This window comes from Nicotiana tabacum, chromosome 3 (genome assembly GCF_000715075.1).
Source record: "Nicotiana tabacum cultivar K326 chromosome 3, ASM71507v2, whole genome shotgun sequence".
NCBI lineage: Eukaryota > Viridiplantae > Streptophyta > Magnoliopsida > Solanales > Solanaceae > Nicotiana > Nicotiana tabacum.
Genome location: NC_134082.1, coordinates 193,465,699 through 193,483,639, shown reverse-complemented (window position 1 = coordinate 193,483,639; position 17,941 = coordinate 193,465,699). Strand labels below are relative to the sequence as shown.

Genomic DNA, 17,941 nt, shown 5'->3' with positions numbered 1-17,941 from the left:
TAAAATAATCCCGCATTTTATCTCAGGATTGCGGTCTCTTATCCCACCAACCAAATGACCCCGTGAGTTCCTTTTCTAGAATCAGATTAAGTTGAAACGTTAAAAGATAAGCAAGTAGCACGCCAAAATTTCCCCCTTTGTCATGGTGGCGTGTTCCTACCCACTCCTGTCCCATCACCCCAATAAATTATAGTTGTTGAATTCAATAAATTTAGTAAGAGTCAATTTGTCAACTCCAAGAATAAAAAATATATAGTGCATCCGAGCTCTCTTTTGAAAAGAAAAGAAGAAAATTCCAAAGACCAAGTCAAACCTTGACATTAATCTCCTTTTTTTCCTTTGATTAATGTGGTTCTTAGAAATAGCTATTCCAGTGTTATATGACTAATAGTTTGTTTGAATATATGAAATTTAAGAAAGAAAAAATATTTGAAATTTATGATAATAAACACTTAAAAATGAAATGGAGTAATTTTTTCTGCTCACGCAATTGTAGTCCGCTGCCCCCTTCCACGACACGTTTTTTCTTGCTCTATTTACTCTTTCAAGCTCTTGCAATCAGGGCTTGTGAGCGAATATCTCACATATTCAGCACCCAATTTACTATCACAATCTGCTTATCACTTGTAGCCAACCATTCTATCTGTTTTATTTTCTTCAAAATATATAAGCTTTAATATATCGAGCAGATTAAACAGCCATGACCATAGCCATTCAGAAATGGCTTCTCTTCCTTTTTCTGCATATACATCTTCATGGTCTCATCCTAGCGCAGCTGCCTGATTTACGATACTCTGTATGTGGTAACAATGGTAACTATACTGAAAATAGTACATACCAGAACAATCTTAACAAACTCCTCTCTTCCCTTTCCTCAAATATGGATAAATATGGTTTCTATAATGCTTCCATTGGCCAAAACATTGATACAGCTAGTGCTATTGTGCTATGTAGAGGAGATGTGGAGGTGGAAGAATGTCGCGGTTGTGTCAATAACGTTTCTCAAAAGCTTGTACAGTTATGTCCTAACCAGAAAGAAGCTTTTGGTGGCTATGATGAATGTATGTTACAGTACTCGAATCAATCCATTCTAGGCACTACCTCGTTTTCTACTAAATATTACTTGTGGAATTCTGGGGATGCTTCAAAACCCGAGGAGTTTAACCAGGAGCTGAGAAAATTATTGGATGATTTGCGAGGCCAAGCTGCAGGTGGTGGTCCTCTTCGAAAATATGCTAGTGGTAATGCGACAGGTCCAAATTTTCAGACTATATATGCACTTGCGCAGTGTACTCCTGATTTATCTCCTCAGAATTGCGTCGATTGTTTAACTAACGCTTATGGAGATATGCCTAATTGTCCCTGCAATGGCAAGAGGGGTGGCAGAATCATAGGGGTTAGGTGCAATTTCCGTTATGAAAGTTCCCGTTTCTTTAATGAGGTGCCGTTCGAAGCTCTGCCACCTACAGGTGAATTACATTTTGTTTGTTCGTTCTCCTCATCCCAATTTCTTGATTGTCCACTTTTAAATGACTACTGAAACATAATTAGGTAAATAAAAGTATACCTTGTCTAATAGTGTAGCGAATTGGACGAGGTTGCAGGTTCAAATTTTACAGGCCTGTTAAAAGACATAATTAAGTAAATGAAAGGGTCATACAATTCAACATTATCACAAAACAAATTTTGACTTATGTTGAAGAAGAGCATATTATATTGTCGGAAAAAATTATGTTTGTCATATTTAGTACTCCCTATGTATTGCTTTTTTTTAAAAACCTGAAAAGGGAAGCAGAACAAGTGAAATGGAAGAGAAGATAGTAACTTATTTTCACACGAGGAGTGTTAAAAACTGATATTATGCTAATTTGAAGCGTTTTTGTAGGGAATGATGATAAAACAGTTCCAATAGGGAATCCAATAGGGAAGGATGATGGAACAGCTCCAACAGGGAAAGATGATAAAACAGCACGAACCGTCATCATTATCGTCGTGCCAATTGTTACAGTTGTTATTCTTATTGTTTGTATTTATGTCATCTGTATGAAGATGCGAAAGAGGAAGCTGGTGGACGAAATTCAGAGTAAGCGTAAACTACTAGGAGTAACAAACTATGATTAAGGAAAGCTGAATTCTTAGGACCATGTCTCATTAATTTGTTGTATGCCTATGTTTGTGAAGGTATACGCGGGGATGATATTAGCACTGCAGAATCCTTGCAATATGATTTTTCTACAATTAGAACAGCAACAGATAACTTCTCAAATGCTAATAAGTTGGGTCAAGGTGGATTTGGTCCTGTGTACAAGGTGATTAGGCTTAATTGATGCATAAGATGGACACTGAGGGTTCATATAACTGACTCAAACTTGCTTGGGATTGAGGTGTTGTTGTTTACTTCATAATTTTTCAATTTTTGCTCGTTTGCTTCAGGGTAAGCTTTCAAATGGGCAAGAAGTAGCAGTGAAAAGATTGTCAGCAGACTCAGGTCAGGGTGATCTAGAATTCAAAAATGAGGTGGTGTTGGTTTCCAGGCTTCAACATAGGAATTTGGTTAGGTTGCTGGGATTTTGCCTAGATGGAACAGAGAGACTTCTTGTCTATGAATTTGTTCCTAATGCAAGTCTTGACCAGTTTTTATTTGGTACGTATTGCTTAATGTTTTGCCGGTCTAACTTTACATGTTGTCTGGTTGTCTGCCTTATTTTCCGGAAAACTAATTCCAATTGTTATGGGCAATTACATTTGGTAATCTTTTAAGTTACTTGATTTTTAAAATCCTTCTATATTGTCAGTATATAAAAGCTCTAACTTGTATATTATTTTTTTGATCTTGTTGCCAGATCCAGTTAAACGTAGGCAATTGGATTGGGAAAGGCGATCCAGAATCATAGGAGGCGTTGCTAGGGGAATTCTTTATCTTCATGAGGATTCTAGGCTTCGGATCATTCATCGGGATCTCAAAGCTAGTAATGTTCTACTAGATGCAGAAATGAATCCTAAAATCTCAGATTTTGGCATGGCAAGGCTATTTACACTGGATGAAACTCAAGGCAACACAAGTAGAATTGCTGGGACCTAGTAAGTTTCACATCTCTCATTAGATAGACTTACTCCTTTTTCATATCATTCTTAAGGATTCATTATGCATTTAGCAAGAATAATAGCTGACTCGAGACAAAAGCAAATCTGTCCTTGACATCTTATTTGAGATTCGCTTATCCCATTGTTTGGACTACTAAACTCCAGAATTGAATTTTTGGCCTTTTTACCTCGGTCTGTTCATGTGAAGTGCAACATATATTTGTACAAAAAAAAAATCTTTAACAACTGAATCATATCTAAGTTGCAGAATGTTATGTAATTCTTGGTTCTGTTTTGCAGTGGATATATGGCACCAGAATATGCAATGCACGGACAATTTTCAGTCAAATCAGATGTTTTTAGCTTTGGAGTACTAGTCCTAGAAATTTTAAGCGGCCAAAGAAACACTTGTTTCAAAAATGGAGAATCTGTGGAAGACCTTTTGAGCTATGTAAGTAACTAGATTAATCAATCAAGTAATCCAAAATCCTAACTAGTTGGGACCTGCTACATGCATTATTATATGAAATAAGTTACTAATATTTTATATTTTTGAAAAACAAGAATCAATTACTCCTACTTCTTTTTCAAATTCACCCTTACCAGTTCAATTAGTGGAGGTAGGATGAGATATGATTTCGTATGATTCAAGAATTGAACTATGACAGGCTTGGTCGAACTGGCGCGAAGGAACAGCTACAAATTTGATAGACCCCATGTTGAGGGGAAGCACGGGACTGGCTCGTGACATAATGAGATCCATCCACATTGCTTTATTGTGCGTTCAAGAAAATGTGGCAGATAGACCAACTATGGCTGCAGTAGTTCTCATGCTCAGTAGCCTCTCTTTGAGTCTTCCAGTTCCTTCAGGGCCTGCATATTATATGCACACTGATATTAGCGCAGAGACTTCCCTTATTCAAGAATACAATTCAAGAACGTCAGGATCTAAAGAACTAGCCAAAAGTAAATCTATTTCTTCATCACGAAATGAGGCGTCGATGACTGAGTTATATCCTCGTTAACATTCTTAGACATAATTAATTGCCTTTTTGTTAATTTTCTCATTTTCTTTGTTATTTTGTTCAAACTCCAATTAGTTTGGGATTGAGATTGATTAATTAAGGATTTTGTGTTTTGTCACAAAGTTTAAATTTGTTTCGTAGGTACTACTCGAGTAAAATTTATAGTTAGTCATTCAACTTTGTATTCATTACCCAAACGTCTTTTTTTTGGTAGGTAAAAGTCCTTCAACTTTGTGTTTATTATCTTATCCAAAAGTCGCTTTTCTTTCTTTTGTTACACAAAAATCATTTTACTATTCTCTAGTTATCACAGTAGTCACTTTGACCAGATTTTATAAAAATTTCACCTAAAAAGTCTATTATTCCCTTGACATTATAAACCATCCCATTTATGTGATACCTTCTATATTATATAATATATATAAATTTACCTAGGTTATTTACTTAAAATTAAAATAAATTTTATATTATTTCATTTAATATTTTTATAATATATTCGTATATTTAATTCTTCCTTAACGTTAATTTTCAAGATATATAGGTAGTATTATTAAATCTGTCAGTAACAACAACAACAACATCCCAGTATAATCCCACAAGTGAGGTCTGAGGAGGGTAGTATGTACGCAGACCTTACCCCTACCCCGAGGGCAGAGAGGCTGTTTCCAGGAGACCCTCAGCTCAAGAAAGCACCAAATGACGATATATTAGTACTATTGATATATAATAACATAAAATACATAACATACATAAAAGAAATTAAAATAGCAAAATAACAGCCATATAAGAGAATATAGAAAATACGAGAGAGATGGAAGGTAAACTAATATCCAGCGTATAAAGCCCTGCATCAGTAGCTAACCAGTAGTATCCTAAGCCTAACTCCTAACGGGCTAGTCTCACTCTAGTGCGCTGTATAGATATTCACAACATCCCCCTAACCTTCAACCTTAATGTTCGACCTCCACAATTCCCTGTTTAGGGTCATGTCCTCAGTAATCCTAAGTCGCGCCATGTCCTGCTTGATCACCTCTCCCCAATACTTCTTAGGTCTCCCTCTACTTCTCCTCGTACACACCACCACCAATCGCTCACACCTCCTCATAGGTGCATCAGTGCACCTCCTCTGAATGTTCCCGAACCATCTGAGTCGTGCTTCCCGCATCTTGTCCTCTATTGGGGCCACACCCACCCTCTCTCGAATATCTTCATTCCTAATCTTATTCATCTCTGCTAATCTTGTCCTCTATTGGGGCCCGCACATCCACCTCAACATCCTCATCTCTGCTACTTGCATCTTCTGGATGTGTAGGTTCTTAACCGGCCAACACTCGGTACCATACAACATGGCATGTCTAACTACTGCTCTATAAAACTTACCTTGTAGTAACGGTGGCACTTTCTTGTAACATAGGACTCTCGTCGCTAACCTCCACTTCATCTACTCCACCTCTATACGGTGTGTGACATCCTCGTCGATCTCCTCGGTCCCCTGAATAACTGACCCAAGGTACTTGAAACTACCCCACGTAGGGATGACTTGAGATTCAAGCCTCACTTCTACTCCCTCGTCCGTCGCCCATCCCCAAATTTGCACTCGAGGTATTCCGTCTTCGTCCTGCTCAATCTGAACCCTTTAGACTCAAGGGCCTGTCTCCAAACCTCTAGCCTCTCATTGACGCTGCGTCGGGTCTCGTCAATTAGGATTATGTCATCAGCAAATAGCATGCACTATGGCACCTCCCCTTGAATATTATGTGTAATGGCATCCATCACCAGGGCAAATAGGAAAGGGCTGAACGCCGACCCTTGGTGCAACCCTGTAACAACCGGAAAATACTCGGAGTCACCTCCTACTGTCCTAACCTGAGTCCTAGCTCCATAATACATGTCTTTAATCACCCTAATGTATGCAACCGGGACCCCTTTAGCCTCTAAGCAGCTCCATAAGACCTTCCTAGGTACCCTGTCGTACGCTTTCTCTAGATCGATAAACACCACGTGAAGATCCTTCTTCTTATCCCTGTATTGTTCCACCATCCTCCTAATAAGGTGGATAGCTTCTGTGGTAGATCGCCCCGGCATGAACCCGAACTGGTTGTCTGAAATAGACACCGTCCTTCGCACTCTCATTTCAACCACTCTCTCCCAGACTTTCATGGTATGACTCACTAATTTGATACCCATATAGTTGTTACAGCTCTGGATATCACATTTGTTCTTATACAACGGAACCATTGTACTCCACCTCCATTCTTCAGGCATCCTATTAGTCTTAAATATAACATTAAACAACCCAGTAAGCCATTCCAAGCCTGCTCTACCCACACCTCTCCAAAGTTCAACCGGAATTTCGTCTGGCCCGGTAGCTCTGCCCCTCCTCATCTTACGCATTGCCTTCATGACATCATCACCCTCAATGTCCCTACAATAACTTAATTCATGGGGGCTGTCCGCATTCGTCAATTCACCTAGTGTAATATCCTGATCCCCTTCTTCATTTAGAAGTTTATGAAAGTAGGACTGCCATCTCCTCTTAATCTGGTCCTCCCCCGTCCAAACTTTGCCGTCATCATCTTTTATGCACCTCACTTGGTCCAGATCCCGAGCCACCCTCTCTCTCACCTTAGCGAGTCGAAATAACTTCTTCTCCCCGCCTTTGTTCCCTAGTTCCTCATACAGACGAGCAAAAGTTGTTGCCTTAGCCTCCATTACTGCCATCTTCGCCTCCTTCCTAGCAACCATATATCTCTCTCTGTTTGTTGTCTTCTCCTCCTCGCCAGTGCTCCCTACTAGTCACAGGTAAGCCGCCTTCTTCGCTTCCACTTTACCTTGGACACCGACATTCCACCACCAGTCTCCTTTGTGGCTATCGGTGCGTCCAGAAGATATACCTAACACCTCTGTCGCCGCCTTCTTTATGCTGTCTGCCATCGTCGACCACATAGTGTTTGCGTCCCCACTACTTCTCCAAGCTCCCATTGCCGATAACCTTCCTGCCAACTCCTGAGCTTTATCCTCAGTCAAGGAGCCCCACCTAATCCTCGGGCGGCCTCGTACTGACCTCTTCTTCCTCTTTATCGTAATACCAATGTCCATCACCAAAAGCCGATATTGTGTTGCAAGGGTTTCACCTGGGATAACTTTGCAATCCTCGCACCACCTTCTGTCGCATCTCTGGAGGAGGAGATAGTCTATCTGAGTCTTCGCCGCCGAACTTTGGTAAGTAACCAAATGCTTCTCCCGCTTCGGAAAACTTGAGTTTGCAATCACTAGATCGAATGCCTTGGCAAAGTCCAGCAGCGAAGTGCCCCCTCCGTTCTGTTCCCCAAAACCAAAGCCGCCATGCACCTTAGTATAACCACCTGCGGACGACCCAATATGACCATTGAAATCTCTTCCTATGAATAACCTCTCAGAAGGTGGAATGCTACAAACGATGTCATCCAACCCCTCCCAAAAGCGCCTTTTAATCTCCTCATCCTAGCCAACTTGCGGCGCGTACGCGCTAATGACATTTAAAGTACACTCACCCACCACCAATTTAATAGTCATTAGTCTATCATTCACCCTCCTAACCTCAACCACCGACTCTCTAAGATGGCTATCAACCAGGATACCCACTCCATTCTTACCCCTGTGGACTCCAGAGTACCACAACTTATACCCATCCGCGTTTCTCTCCCTCGATCCAACCCACCTAGTCTCCTGGACACACGTTATATTAATCTTCCTTTTCTGGAGGATCTTTGCCAACTCTATGGACTTAATCGTCAGCGAACCTATGTTCCATGACCCGATTCTCAACCTATAGGCTCTCTTGCCCCTTCTACCTCCCCTGCCTCCCATCCCACACCTTTACCCTAGCCCCACACGAGGACATGCCCTTAATCTACCATCCTAGACTGCAGCCACTTACCCCTGTCACACCTCCCTTTTCCGCCCCCGCGAAGGGTGAAGGAGTTTTTCCAATTAAAGGACAATCGAAACGGAATTTGTTTATTTATTTCAGAGTCGCCACTTGGGAGATTTAGGGTGTCCCAAGTCACCAATTTAATCCCGAATCTAGGAAAAGAATGACTCTGTATTACAGTCTGCAAACCAGAAATCCGAATAAGGAATTTTGCTAAACCGGGAGAAGGTGTTAGGCATTCCCGAGTTTCGTGGTTTTAGCACGGTCGCTCAACTGTCATATTCGGCTTGATTATCTGATTTAATACATATTGAACCTATGTGCGAATTTTAACTTTTAACTGTTTTTGTCATTATTATTATTTTTATCAAGAATTGCAACATCGTGGAAACACACCGAACCATGTCACATCAATGCACCCGTGGTTGTTGGCATATTTCAAATCTGTTGAGATTTGGATTTGGGTCACATAAATGTGCACCCGAGTTTAAGAAAATTAAATTATTAAAGGCGCGCCTAAAGCGACTAGCGTATCGTTTACTTTGGGTAGGGCCGTAAAATTTTGCTAAACGGTCCATCCCGAAGTCTAAGCAATTTTAAAGCAAATATTTACCGAGGGCCCCGCAATTTTGTATTTTTTATTCGGCGAGGCTCATCTCATTTTTATTTTTAAAATGAATTGGCAACGTCATGGACATGCATCTCGGACCACGTCACAATCAATGTATCCGTGATTAGAGACACATTTGGACTTCGTTGAGATTTGGATTTGGGTCACATAAATGTGCACCCGAGTTTAAAAATGTAATTTAATTAAATCGCGTCTAAAGAGTCTAACGCGTTATTATCTTTGGGGAAGGCAGTGAAATTCACTAAACAGTCCATCCCAAATTCTAAGTATTTATTATGACCAATTATTGAGGGCCCCGCAATTTGCATTTTTATTTGGCGAGGCTCATCTCATTATTTTTAGAAGGATAATCTTAGCATGACTACATTTTCTATTTTTTCGTTTTCTAAAATAAATGAAGAAAAGGTCCTACTTTATTTACATACTTTCGAGTTATTATTGTCAAGTTTCGAAAGTGAGTCGTTTAAAGAGTTTACATGGACAACGGATATAATGTTCTATATACAGACAATAAAAGAAAGGAAAGACTACATTAAACTACAACTTTAAATCTTTCTCATTTTTGCATTCATGCTTCGAGTGGCTTACAAGATGAACCAGTGTATTAGTTTGTGTACCTGGTATTTGGAAAGCAAGGAAAGAAGATGAAGATCAGTAGAAGCAGCAATAGTGTAAATACACAGCAACAACAGCAACCCCACAGCAGCAATTCAAACCAGATTCAAGGCCCAGAAAACTTTGAAGAAAACCGAACACTCAATAGAACAAACCCAAAAGTATGTAAATAAACTAAACAGCAACAACCCGCACGTGTATTAAACCCGAAACTAAACTCGTTTCTCGCTTTGTTTTTGTTTTCTCTTTTTAAACTCTCCAACACTCTCTTAGGATTTTCAGAATGTCTTCCTCTCTCTCTAAATAAGTCTTTCAAGTTCAAGTCTTCCTGTCTAAGTCCCAAGTTTCTCTCTCAAGTCTTAAAGTTGTCCTTAAAATGTGTCAAATGACTCTATATATAACAAGACTCTTGTCTTGAATCCCCAACCCGAAATATTCCCCCAATTGCATGCTTTGTCCCCACTACTTAATGCTTTCCTTATTTTAAACCCTTGTCCCCTATGCTTAATATAAATAATTACATTATTCCCACCACACTACATTATGTCTTGTCCCCCATTATATTAAACAATTATATCAATTCCACTCCATTACATCTTGTCCCCCATGCTTAACATAAAGAATTACATTATTCCCCCACTAATTTATATCTTGTCCCCCATTATATTAAACAATTATATCAAATGTTCAATTCTGAAAATACCCCTCCGACCTTACTGAAATTACCAATTTACCCCTGAACGTACTGCAATTTATCAAACTACCCCATCAGCTATAACCAATTCGCCTAATCAATTTCAACCAAAATACAGCAAATATGACCAATTTCTAAACAATTTCAACAACAAATCTCATGAACACAGATTGAATCATACAACTTCAAATTAATGGGAATAAATTAACCATATTGGGAACTAATCCTGGTTAACTTAGACCAAAAATGAATGAGCAAAGAGACAACAATATCAACAACAAAATACATGATTCAAACTAAATCAACAAGTCAAAAACCAAAACCTAAACTCACATTAAATCACTAGGGTTACAAACGAACTTCAAACAAAGATGAACATGAATTAAATCTATTTTAAACAACAACATGATGGATTCAAATGATTTAACCAACATTAACAATTTCTGAAAAAAATACATAACAACACATGAAACAAACTGAAGAAATAATTAAATTAAATTTCAATTTGAATCTAACGACATTAAACTAACAATTTCACATGAACAAACTGAAAAATTAACAAAACAATGAACACGAACAAAACAAAAATCAAACATTTACCGATTTTAGATCCGAGAATATCAAAAACAAAATACGGACAAAAGTGAAATTCAAACCCACTAACCGGATCGGAACCACGAATAACGACTGACCAACGACGAACTCGAACTGTGTATGGACTGTTTCGACAAACACCGACCAAAGCTCGAACAAACGAGATGTTTGAGTCTCGTTGTTGGACTGGACTGAAAGCGGATGGTTGAGTTTCGTTGTTGAGCCAAATGCTCGACGAGGCTGGATGCAATATGAGACGTTTGGGCTGTTCGTTGTTCTTTGAAGAAGTAGCAGAATGGGTTCCGTTTAGACGTAGCAGAAGATGAAGCTGAAGACGCGGTGACCAGTAGCTGCGTTTGCTGGGGTCGACTGAAGAAGATGAAGCAGTGGCGAACCAACTGCTTGGCGGGGCTGGAGGCAGCGGGAAGTAGAAGCAGTCGAGGCAGAAGCAACATCAACGAGACAGTAGAGTATTTGGTTGAAGATGACGACGATGGCAGTGAGGTAAAGCAGAAGCAGTCGAGGCAGCTCAACGGAAGCGAGCTCAATGGAGGAGAAAACGCAGCAGCAACCATGGGTGTCGAGTAAGCTTCGAGCTTGACGAAGAAGATGAAGCAATGGCAGCGGGGTCGTTTGGTGTGGCTATGGAGGTTCGACGACTAGTGTGTGTTGTGAGGTTTGGAGGTGTGAGGGGTGGCAGCCATGGTTGGCTGAGGTTTGGAGATGGTGAAGTCTTGGAGAAGAAGAAGAGAGGGTGGCGGATGGGATTAGCTTTTAGGTTTTAGGGTTTTTTTGTTTTTTTTTTTCATTTTTGTCAAATGTAAGATAGGGAGTGTTGGGTATTTGAGTTATGGACCGGGTCGATCCAGTTTGAAATAGACCGGGTCACGGGGAAGGTTGGATATTTTTTGGGCTTGTGGCTTGAAATTGAAGAGGAGCCCAATTCCGATTTTCTTTATATTTTTGCTCTCTTTTCTTCTTTTATTTTTCTAAAACTAAATTCTAAAAATCCTTAAATTATTATTAAGTTATAAAAATTCAAATTAACTCCCAATAACAATTAACACACAATTAAGTAATAATTAAGCATAAAATTGTACATTTCGACATTAAATGCTAAAAATGCAAAAAAGGCCTATTTTTGTAATTTTCAATTTTTGTAAAACAAACTTAATTACTAACAATTGTAGAATTAAATCCTACATGCAAAATGCGACATATTTTTGTATTTTTTATTAATTTAACAAATAAACATGCACAGACAAATACAAATAATTATCCAAAAATGTCACAAAAATTCTCAAAATTGCACACCAAGGAAAATCATTTTATTTTGAATTTTTTGGGAGTAATTCTTTCATAGGGCTAAAATCACGTACTTACAGCTGCCCCTCTTTGCCCGAAGACACGAAGGGTTTTCGTGCAAAGATAAAGTGAGTGATTTTTTGCCCATCCGAGTACTCCGCGTGAAGCATTTTTTGAAAAAGATTTAACCGAACCTTTGCTTCAAAGGTTTCCTACATATCCCTGGCTAAAGGGGAATCAGGTTAATGTAGTTCAGGAAGTTTTGGTAGCTGGAACTACCATGGGACTGCAATGTTACTGCTGTTGCATGCTATTACCACTGCTTACCGATCTCCTTGTTACACCGTGCTTAAAAGAAAAAAAAGAAGCTAGGCTAGACTACGGATCATAAGATCTCATCTATCTTTAACTTGTTCTTGTTGCCTTGCTTTCTTGTCGGCTTGTGCTTCTTCCGGTGCTTTTCTTCCGAGAATTTGGGGATGACACTGGCCTTTTGCTTTTTCTGAATACCGGTTTTCATCATTTTGTTCGGTTCGCTGGGGATATGGCTTCCTTCATTAAGCTTTTCGGTGGTTCCTCTGGGGATACGGCTTTCTTCATCAGATTTATTATGTTGGACATAATTTAATCTTCACAGGCCGCTTTTTTCAAGACGCGTCTTTTCTTCCTTTTGACTCATGCGCTTGAATTTGTGCTGGGACCTCTTGTTGCCACCTCCTGCTTTCCGGTGCTGGGGATTTTTATTATTTCCTGATGGGGATTCCTGTTGTAACCTTCTGCCTTCCGGTGGGTTACTGATTTCAAAATCTGAAGTATAAGACTAAAAAGTATTCCTCTCGTTATACAGGTGGGCGCCTGAATGCAAAAATATGAAATGTATGCCCGCATTATACTGGTGGGCGACCTAGAACATGAAATGAAAAGACAGAAATGTATTCCCGCATTATACTGGTGGGCGACCTAGAACATGAAATGAAAAGACAGAAATGTATTCCCGCATTATACTGGTGGGTGACCTAGAACAGAAATGAAAAGACAGAAATGTATTCCCACATTATACTGGTGGGCGACCTAGAACATGAAATGAAAAGACAGAAATGTATTCCCGCATTATACTGGTGGGCGACCTAGAACATGAAAATGAAACAGAAATGTATGCCCGCATTGTACTGGTGGGCGACCTAGAACATGAAACTAAAACAAAAATGTATGCCCGTATTATACTGGTGGGCGACCTTGAACACGAAATGAAAAGACAGAAATATATTCCCGCATTATACTGGTGGGCGACCTAGAACATGAAATTAAAACAGAAATGTATGCCCGCATTATACTGGTGGGCGACTTAGAACACGAAATGAAAAGACAGAAATGTATTCCCGCATTATACTGGTGGGCGACCTAGAACATAAAATGAAAAGACAGAAATGTATTCCCGCATTATACTGGTGGGCGACCTAGAACATGAAATGAAAACAGAAATGTATGCCCGCATTATACTGGTGGGCGACCTAGGACATGAAATGAAAACAGAAATGGATGCCCGCATTATACTGGTGGGCGACCTAGGAACATGAAATGAAAGACAGAAATGTATTCCCGCATTATACTGGTGGGCGACCTGGAACATGAAAATGAAAAGACAGAAATGCATTCCCGCATTATACTGGTGGGCGACCTAGAACATGAAATGAAAAGACAGAAATGTATTCCCACATTATACTGGTGGGCGACCTAGAACATGAAATTAAAACAGAAATGTATGCCCGCATTATACTGGTGGGCGACCTAGAACACGAAATGAAAAGACAGCAATGTATTCCCGCATTATACTGGTGGGCGACCTAGAACATGAAATGAAAAGACAGAAAATGTATGAATTTGTTTCCTCGTTCCTTCGAGAAAAATCTTTGGGACAACGGCAGAAAATTTTCTGCCCCGGTTTTGGTGACCTGCCTTGTGGCGTGTCTTTCTGTCATCATCACCCTTTATTTTAAAGTAGAATCAAAGAAAATTTTGTTAGTTTTAACATGGTGAGTGATCGTGTCACTCCTGCTGGGGGATGATTTTCCATGTATCCCTTTCCCTTGCTATGCGCTCCCAAAACTGGTTGGGGATGAAGTTGCTTGCTGGGGATGATATGTCTGCTGGGGATGGTATTTCTGCTGGAGATGGTTTTCCATTTATCCCTTCCCCGCTCTTTTGTTTCAAAACAAGCTGTGGGAGTCCCTTTCAACTCCAAAACTACTCCCTTAAAAGTTTATTTTATCCCAGCCAGCGGATTAATTCTCTCTTCCTCCTTCCCCCTTTCTGTGGTGTATTACCATCTCAGATCTTGGTCCGTGATCTATCGCAGTTCTAGCTGGGGATCTTCTTGGAACTTGACCCACAAGTCCTTCAACCATCGTTTTCCGCCTTTCTCCATGTTCTCCTTAACTTTCTAGGCTAGTTTGTCGTTTGATTTTGCGACAAACACCTTTTGTCCTATTGCCTTGGCTTTGGCCTGTGGCTTTCGCATTTGCTTTGCACCATTTTAGCCCCTGGTAGTAAACTCTGAAAAGTCCTTCTCAAAACAATTTTTTGGAAAAGTCTTTTTAGACAAAGAAATGAAAAAGATAGAAAAGAAAAAAAAAATCTTTCTGAATAGATGATGGGGAAGAAGAAAAGGACAGAACTTATCTGGACGGTATGACTGGTCCCAACAATCATGTTGTGCATTACGGAATATTCGACCCAGTCTATTTGTATCAATCCATCTTCCTGATGGCCTTACTTGCTGGGGATAAACAGGTGCCCATCTCGTGCGAATGCGACTCCTTTTTGCCGATCTATCTTGTCGCCTTATAGTGCCCTTCGAGGGGTTTTCACTAATAAGACTCTCTCTTTTCTCTCAGCTCTCGTCGCCTTGTGGTGCCCGTGAAGGTTTTCACCGATAAGAATCTCTCATTTTGTTTTCCAGCGGGGAACTGGAGTGCTGCCGATATGACCCTCTCTTTCGGAGATATTTTTCGGCTATCAATTCATTTCCAGTTTATGATCCCCTTCTTTGCTGGGGTTCAGTGTATTATTCTCGATTTTCATTTGCCCGACTTGTCACCTCTCGGGTATTGATCTGGATGTCTTTTTGGACATTGATGCTGGTTTTGTGTGGGTTTAAAGAAAGGCTATCAAAAATAACTTCGACGGTGGAAACACTACAACTCTTGGAATCAACCCTTTTTGAAACTTCAAAACATAATTCCTGCCCTAGTTTTTTCCTGCTTGGGGATTTTTATATTTACACTATTGTGGAGCTATGCACACTACGGTGCACTATGACCGAGCCGTGAGGCGCCTACGTATCCTCTTTGAGGAATCAGGTCAAACGTAGTTCCTACTTCCTCTATTTTCTTATGACCTTTATCTTGTCTTTGTTTCTCTTTTATTTTCTCTTTTTTTTTCATATATATTTTTTCCGTAGTGATTCCAAAAGAGGGGTATGAAAGAATAACTAAGGCTCAAAAGGGGGAGCAAAGGTTAAAAGTGTTTGGATAGAATAAAGAATTGCCTCCGTCATTTCATTATCCAATAAGCACCAAGTACAAGCAAACGAACCAATAACTATTGTCACACCTCCTTTTTCCGCCTCGCGAGGGGGCGAAGGAGTTTTTTTCCAATTAAGGACAATCGAAACCGGATTTGTTTATTTATTTCAGAGTCGCCACTTGGGAGATTTAAGGTGTCCCAAGTCACCAATTTAATCGCGAATCGAGAAAAAGAATGACTCTGTATTACAGTCTGCGAACCAGAAATCCGGATAAGGAATTATGTTAACCCGGGAGAAGGTGTTAGGCATTCCCGAGTTCCGTGGTTCTAGCACGGTCACTCAACTGTCATATTCGGCTTAATTATCTGATTTTATACATGTTGAACCTATGTGCGAATTTTAACTTTTAACCGCTTTTATCATTTACTGTTATTTTTTTTACCAAGAATTGCAACATCGTGGAAACACATCTCTAACCACGTCACATTCAATGCACCCGTGGTTGTTGGCATATTTCAACTCTGTTGAGATTGGGATTTGGGTAACATAAATGTGCACCCGAGTTTAAGAAGATAACATTATTAAATACGCGCCTAAAGCGACTAACGTGTCATTATTTTGGGTAGGGCCATGAAATTTGCTAAACGGCCCGTCCCGAAATCTAAGCAATTTTAAGTAAATATTTACTGAGGGCCCCGCAATTTTTGCATTTTTATTCGGCGAGGCTCATCTCATTCTTATTATTAAAAGGGAAATCCTAGAAGTGGCTAAGGTTTTCTATTAAATTTGTCTCTAAATATGAAAAAAATAAAGTCCTAATTAGTTCAACATGCTTGAAAAGTCCGGGCCCTGTAATAACTTCTGCAAATTCGATTAGTTCCGAAATGTCATTACAGAGTAAAACGTACCGGAATCCTGGCATGATTCGAGCCACCGAAAATTGCTAACTCACCATATCACGCGAGCCTACTCTTGCTCGTTACCTTAGCTAACAATCTTAGACTTACAACTATGCTTCTTTTTCCTTAAAGTGTTGCAATACCTTTTGAGTAACAATCGAGGGTAAGATTAATGCTAAGATCTAGTTGACCGAGAACTCAAACAATCATACTACAATCCGAGATTAGTTAACAACCTACTAGCCATTTCCGGGATCAAACCGCAAGTGCTATTTTGCAAATTATCGGAAGTTATATCCAACATTCATTACATGGCCAAGTTCTGATTGAATACGAGCTAAACTACATTACTCCAATACACGATCTAACGCCTAGCAGTTTTATGCAGTCCCTTACAAACAACTAGAATGATGAAACTATATTTTTACAAATTACAGATTCAACAATGCCTTAAGGAACTAAATAAAACAGTAACAACAGGTTTTAAACAAAACAGATTTGCTTTTTCTGGTTTCCATTTCAACTTCAACTTTCACATGAATTTATGCTTCACATTTTTTCGGCTTACAACAAACAGGATAAAGTCGTGTACCTGATAGAGGAACAGAAACAGAGTAGAAAAAGAAGTCAGCTGCAGTTGCAATAGCACAATAGCAGATTCAGCAAATAGCAGTAACCAAAAACAGCCCAGCAAATAGATCAAGACCCAACAGCAGCTTCAGAAAATACCATGCAGCAACACCAAATGACCCAAAAAAACTTTATTTTGCAACAGAAGATAGACCCACAGATTTCCAGAAAAATTCCCACAGCTCTCAATGCCACAGTAACCGAGGTAAATACTGATTTATAACAGCAAAATGAAGCAGATTTTTCCTTCTTAAATATCAAAACCACTGAACTTTAGTGTAGGAACCTCTATCCTACTCCCCCTATTAAAGTTAAATTTCCAATTTTTATCCTCTTCTTTTCTCTCTGGTCTCTTAAGATTTTAGCCAAAAGAAAAACCAGCCCTTTTTCTCTAAAAATCAGCCTATTAATAGGCCAGAAATGGCAAGCCCCCAGGCTGCCTTGATCCCTTCAGCTTTTCCTGCCCATACCCCTTTGATTCCCATGCCTAAGTGTCCTTTATTTATCCCTACTATGTTGTCCCCCAAGCTTGTCCTATTTGTTTTAATCAAGAGTCATTGGTGTATTATAATACTCACTTAATTCCCATGTGTTGTTGTTTTGTTCCCCATTGTCATTAAAATAAGCTTAATGAGTGACCCCTAAGCAGACCCCATCCTTAACAACCTATTAGTATGTTACTAAATTCCCAGAATTACCCCTTACCCTTGCATATTACTGTACTATCCTAAGCCTTACTTGTCTGAACTTACCAACTATATAAGCTTAACACTGATTTCTGATTGATCTCCTAGATTTCTACAACTATATCCAATACTCAGCCTAAGTTCAACTTAAAATCAGATTACAAAGGGGTGTCAATCAGGTGAAATAAGTTGATCAAATTGGGGAACCAATCCTGATCAACTTAAATCAAACAAACAACAGGGAGCAAAAATGATGAAACAGTGGCAATCAGGTTTCCATGGTCAACTATGAAGAACATGGGATTACTGAATGAACGAGCAATCTAGTTCAAAGACAAA

At 39.6% G+C, this 17,941-nt stretch overlaps 1 protein-coding gene across 1 annotated transcript; it reads left to right on the top strand.

The window, feature by feature from the left end:
* The first annotated feature begins 484 nt into the window (after positions 1-484).
* On the top strand, positions 485-4,212 carry LOC107819626 (cysteine-rich receptor-like protein kinase 10). The gene is made up of 7 exons (XM_016645757.2): positions 485-1,469; positions 1,886-2,083; positions 2,182-2,309; positions 2,434-2,644; positions 2,844-3,081; positions 3,385-3,535; positions 3,753-4,212. The coding sequence occupies exons 1-7, from the start codon at positions 701-703 to the stop codon at positions 4,107-4,109; spliced, it is 2,052 nt and encodes a 683-aa protein (XP_016501243.1). The 5' UTR covers positions 485-700; the 3' UTR covers positions 4,110-4,212.
* The last annotated feature ends 13,729 nt before the right edge of the window (positions 4,213-17,941 follow it).

What these genes read in the sequence shown, in the direction of transcription:
- LOC107819626 (XM_016645757.2), top strand. Translation starts at nt 701, where the DNA reads ATGACCATAGCCATTCAGAAATGGCTTCTCTTCCTTTTTCTGCATATA. An exon ending in GATTTGGTCCTGTGTACAAG is followed by an intron (nt 2,310 to 2,433) that starts GTGATTAGGCTT and finishes CGTTTGCTTCAG; the next exon opens with GGTAAGCTTTCAAATGGGCA. An exon ending in TCTTGACCAGTTTTTATTTG is followed by an intron (nt 2,645 to 2,843) that starts GTACGTATTGCT and finishes TCTTGTTGCCAG; the next exon opens with ATCCAGTTAAACGTAGGCAA.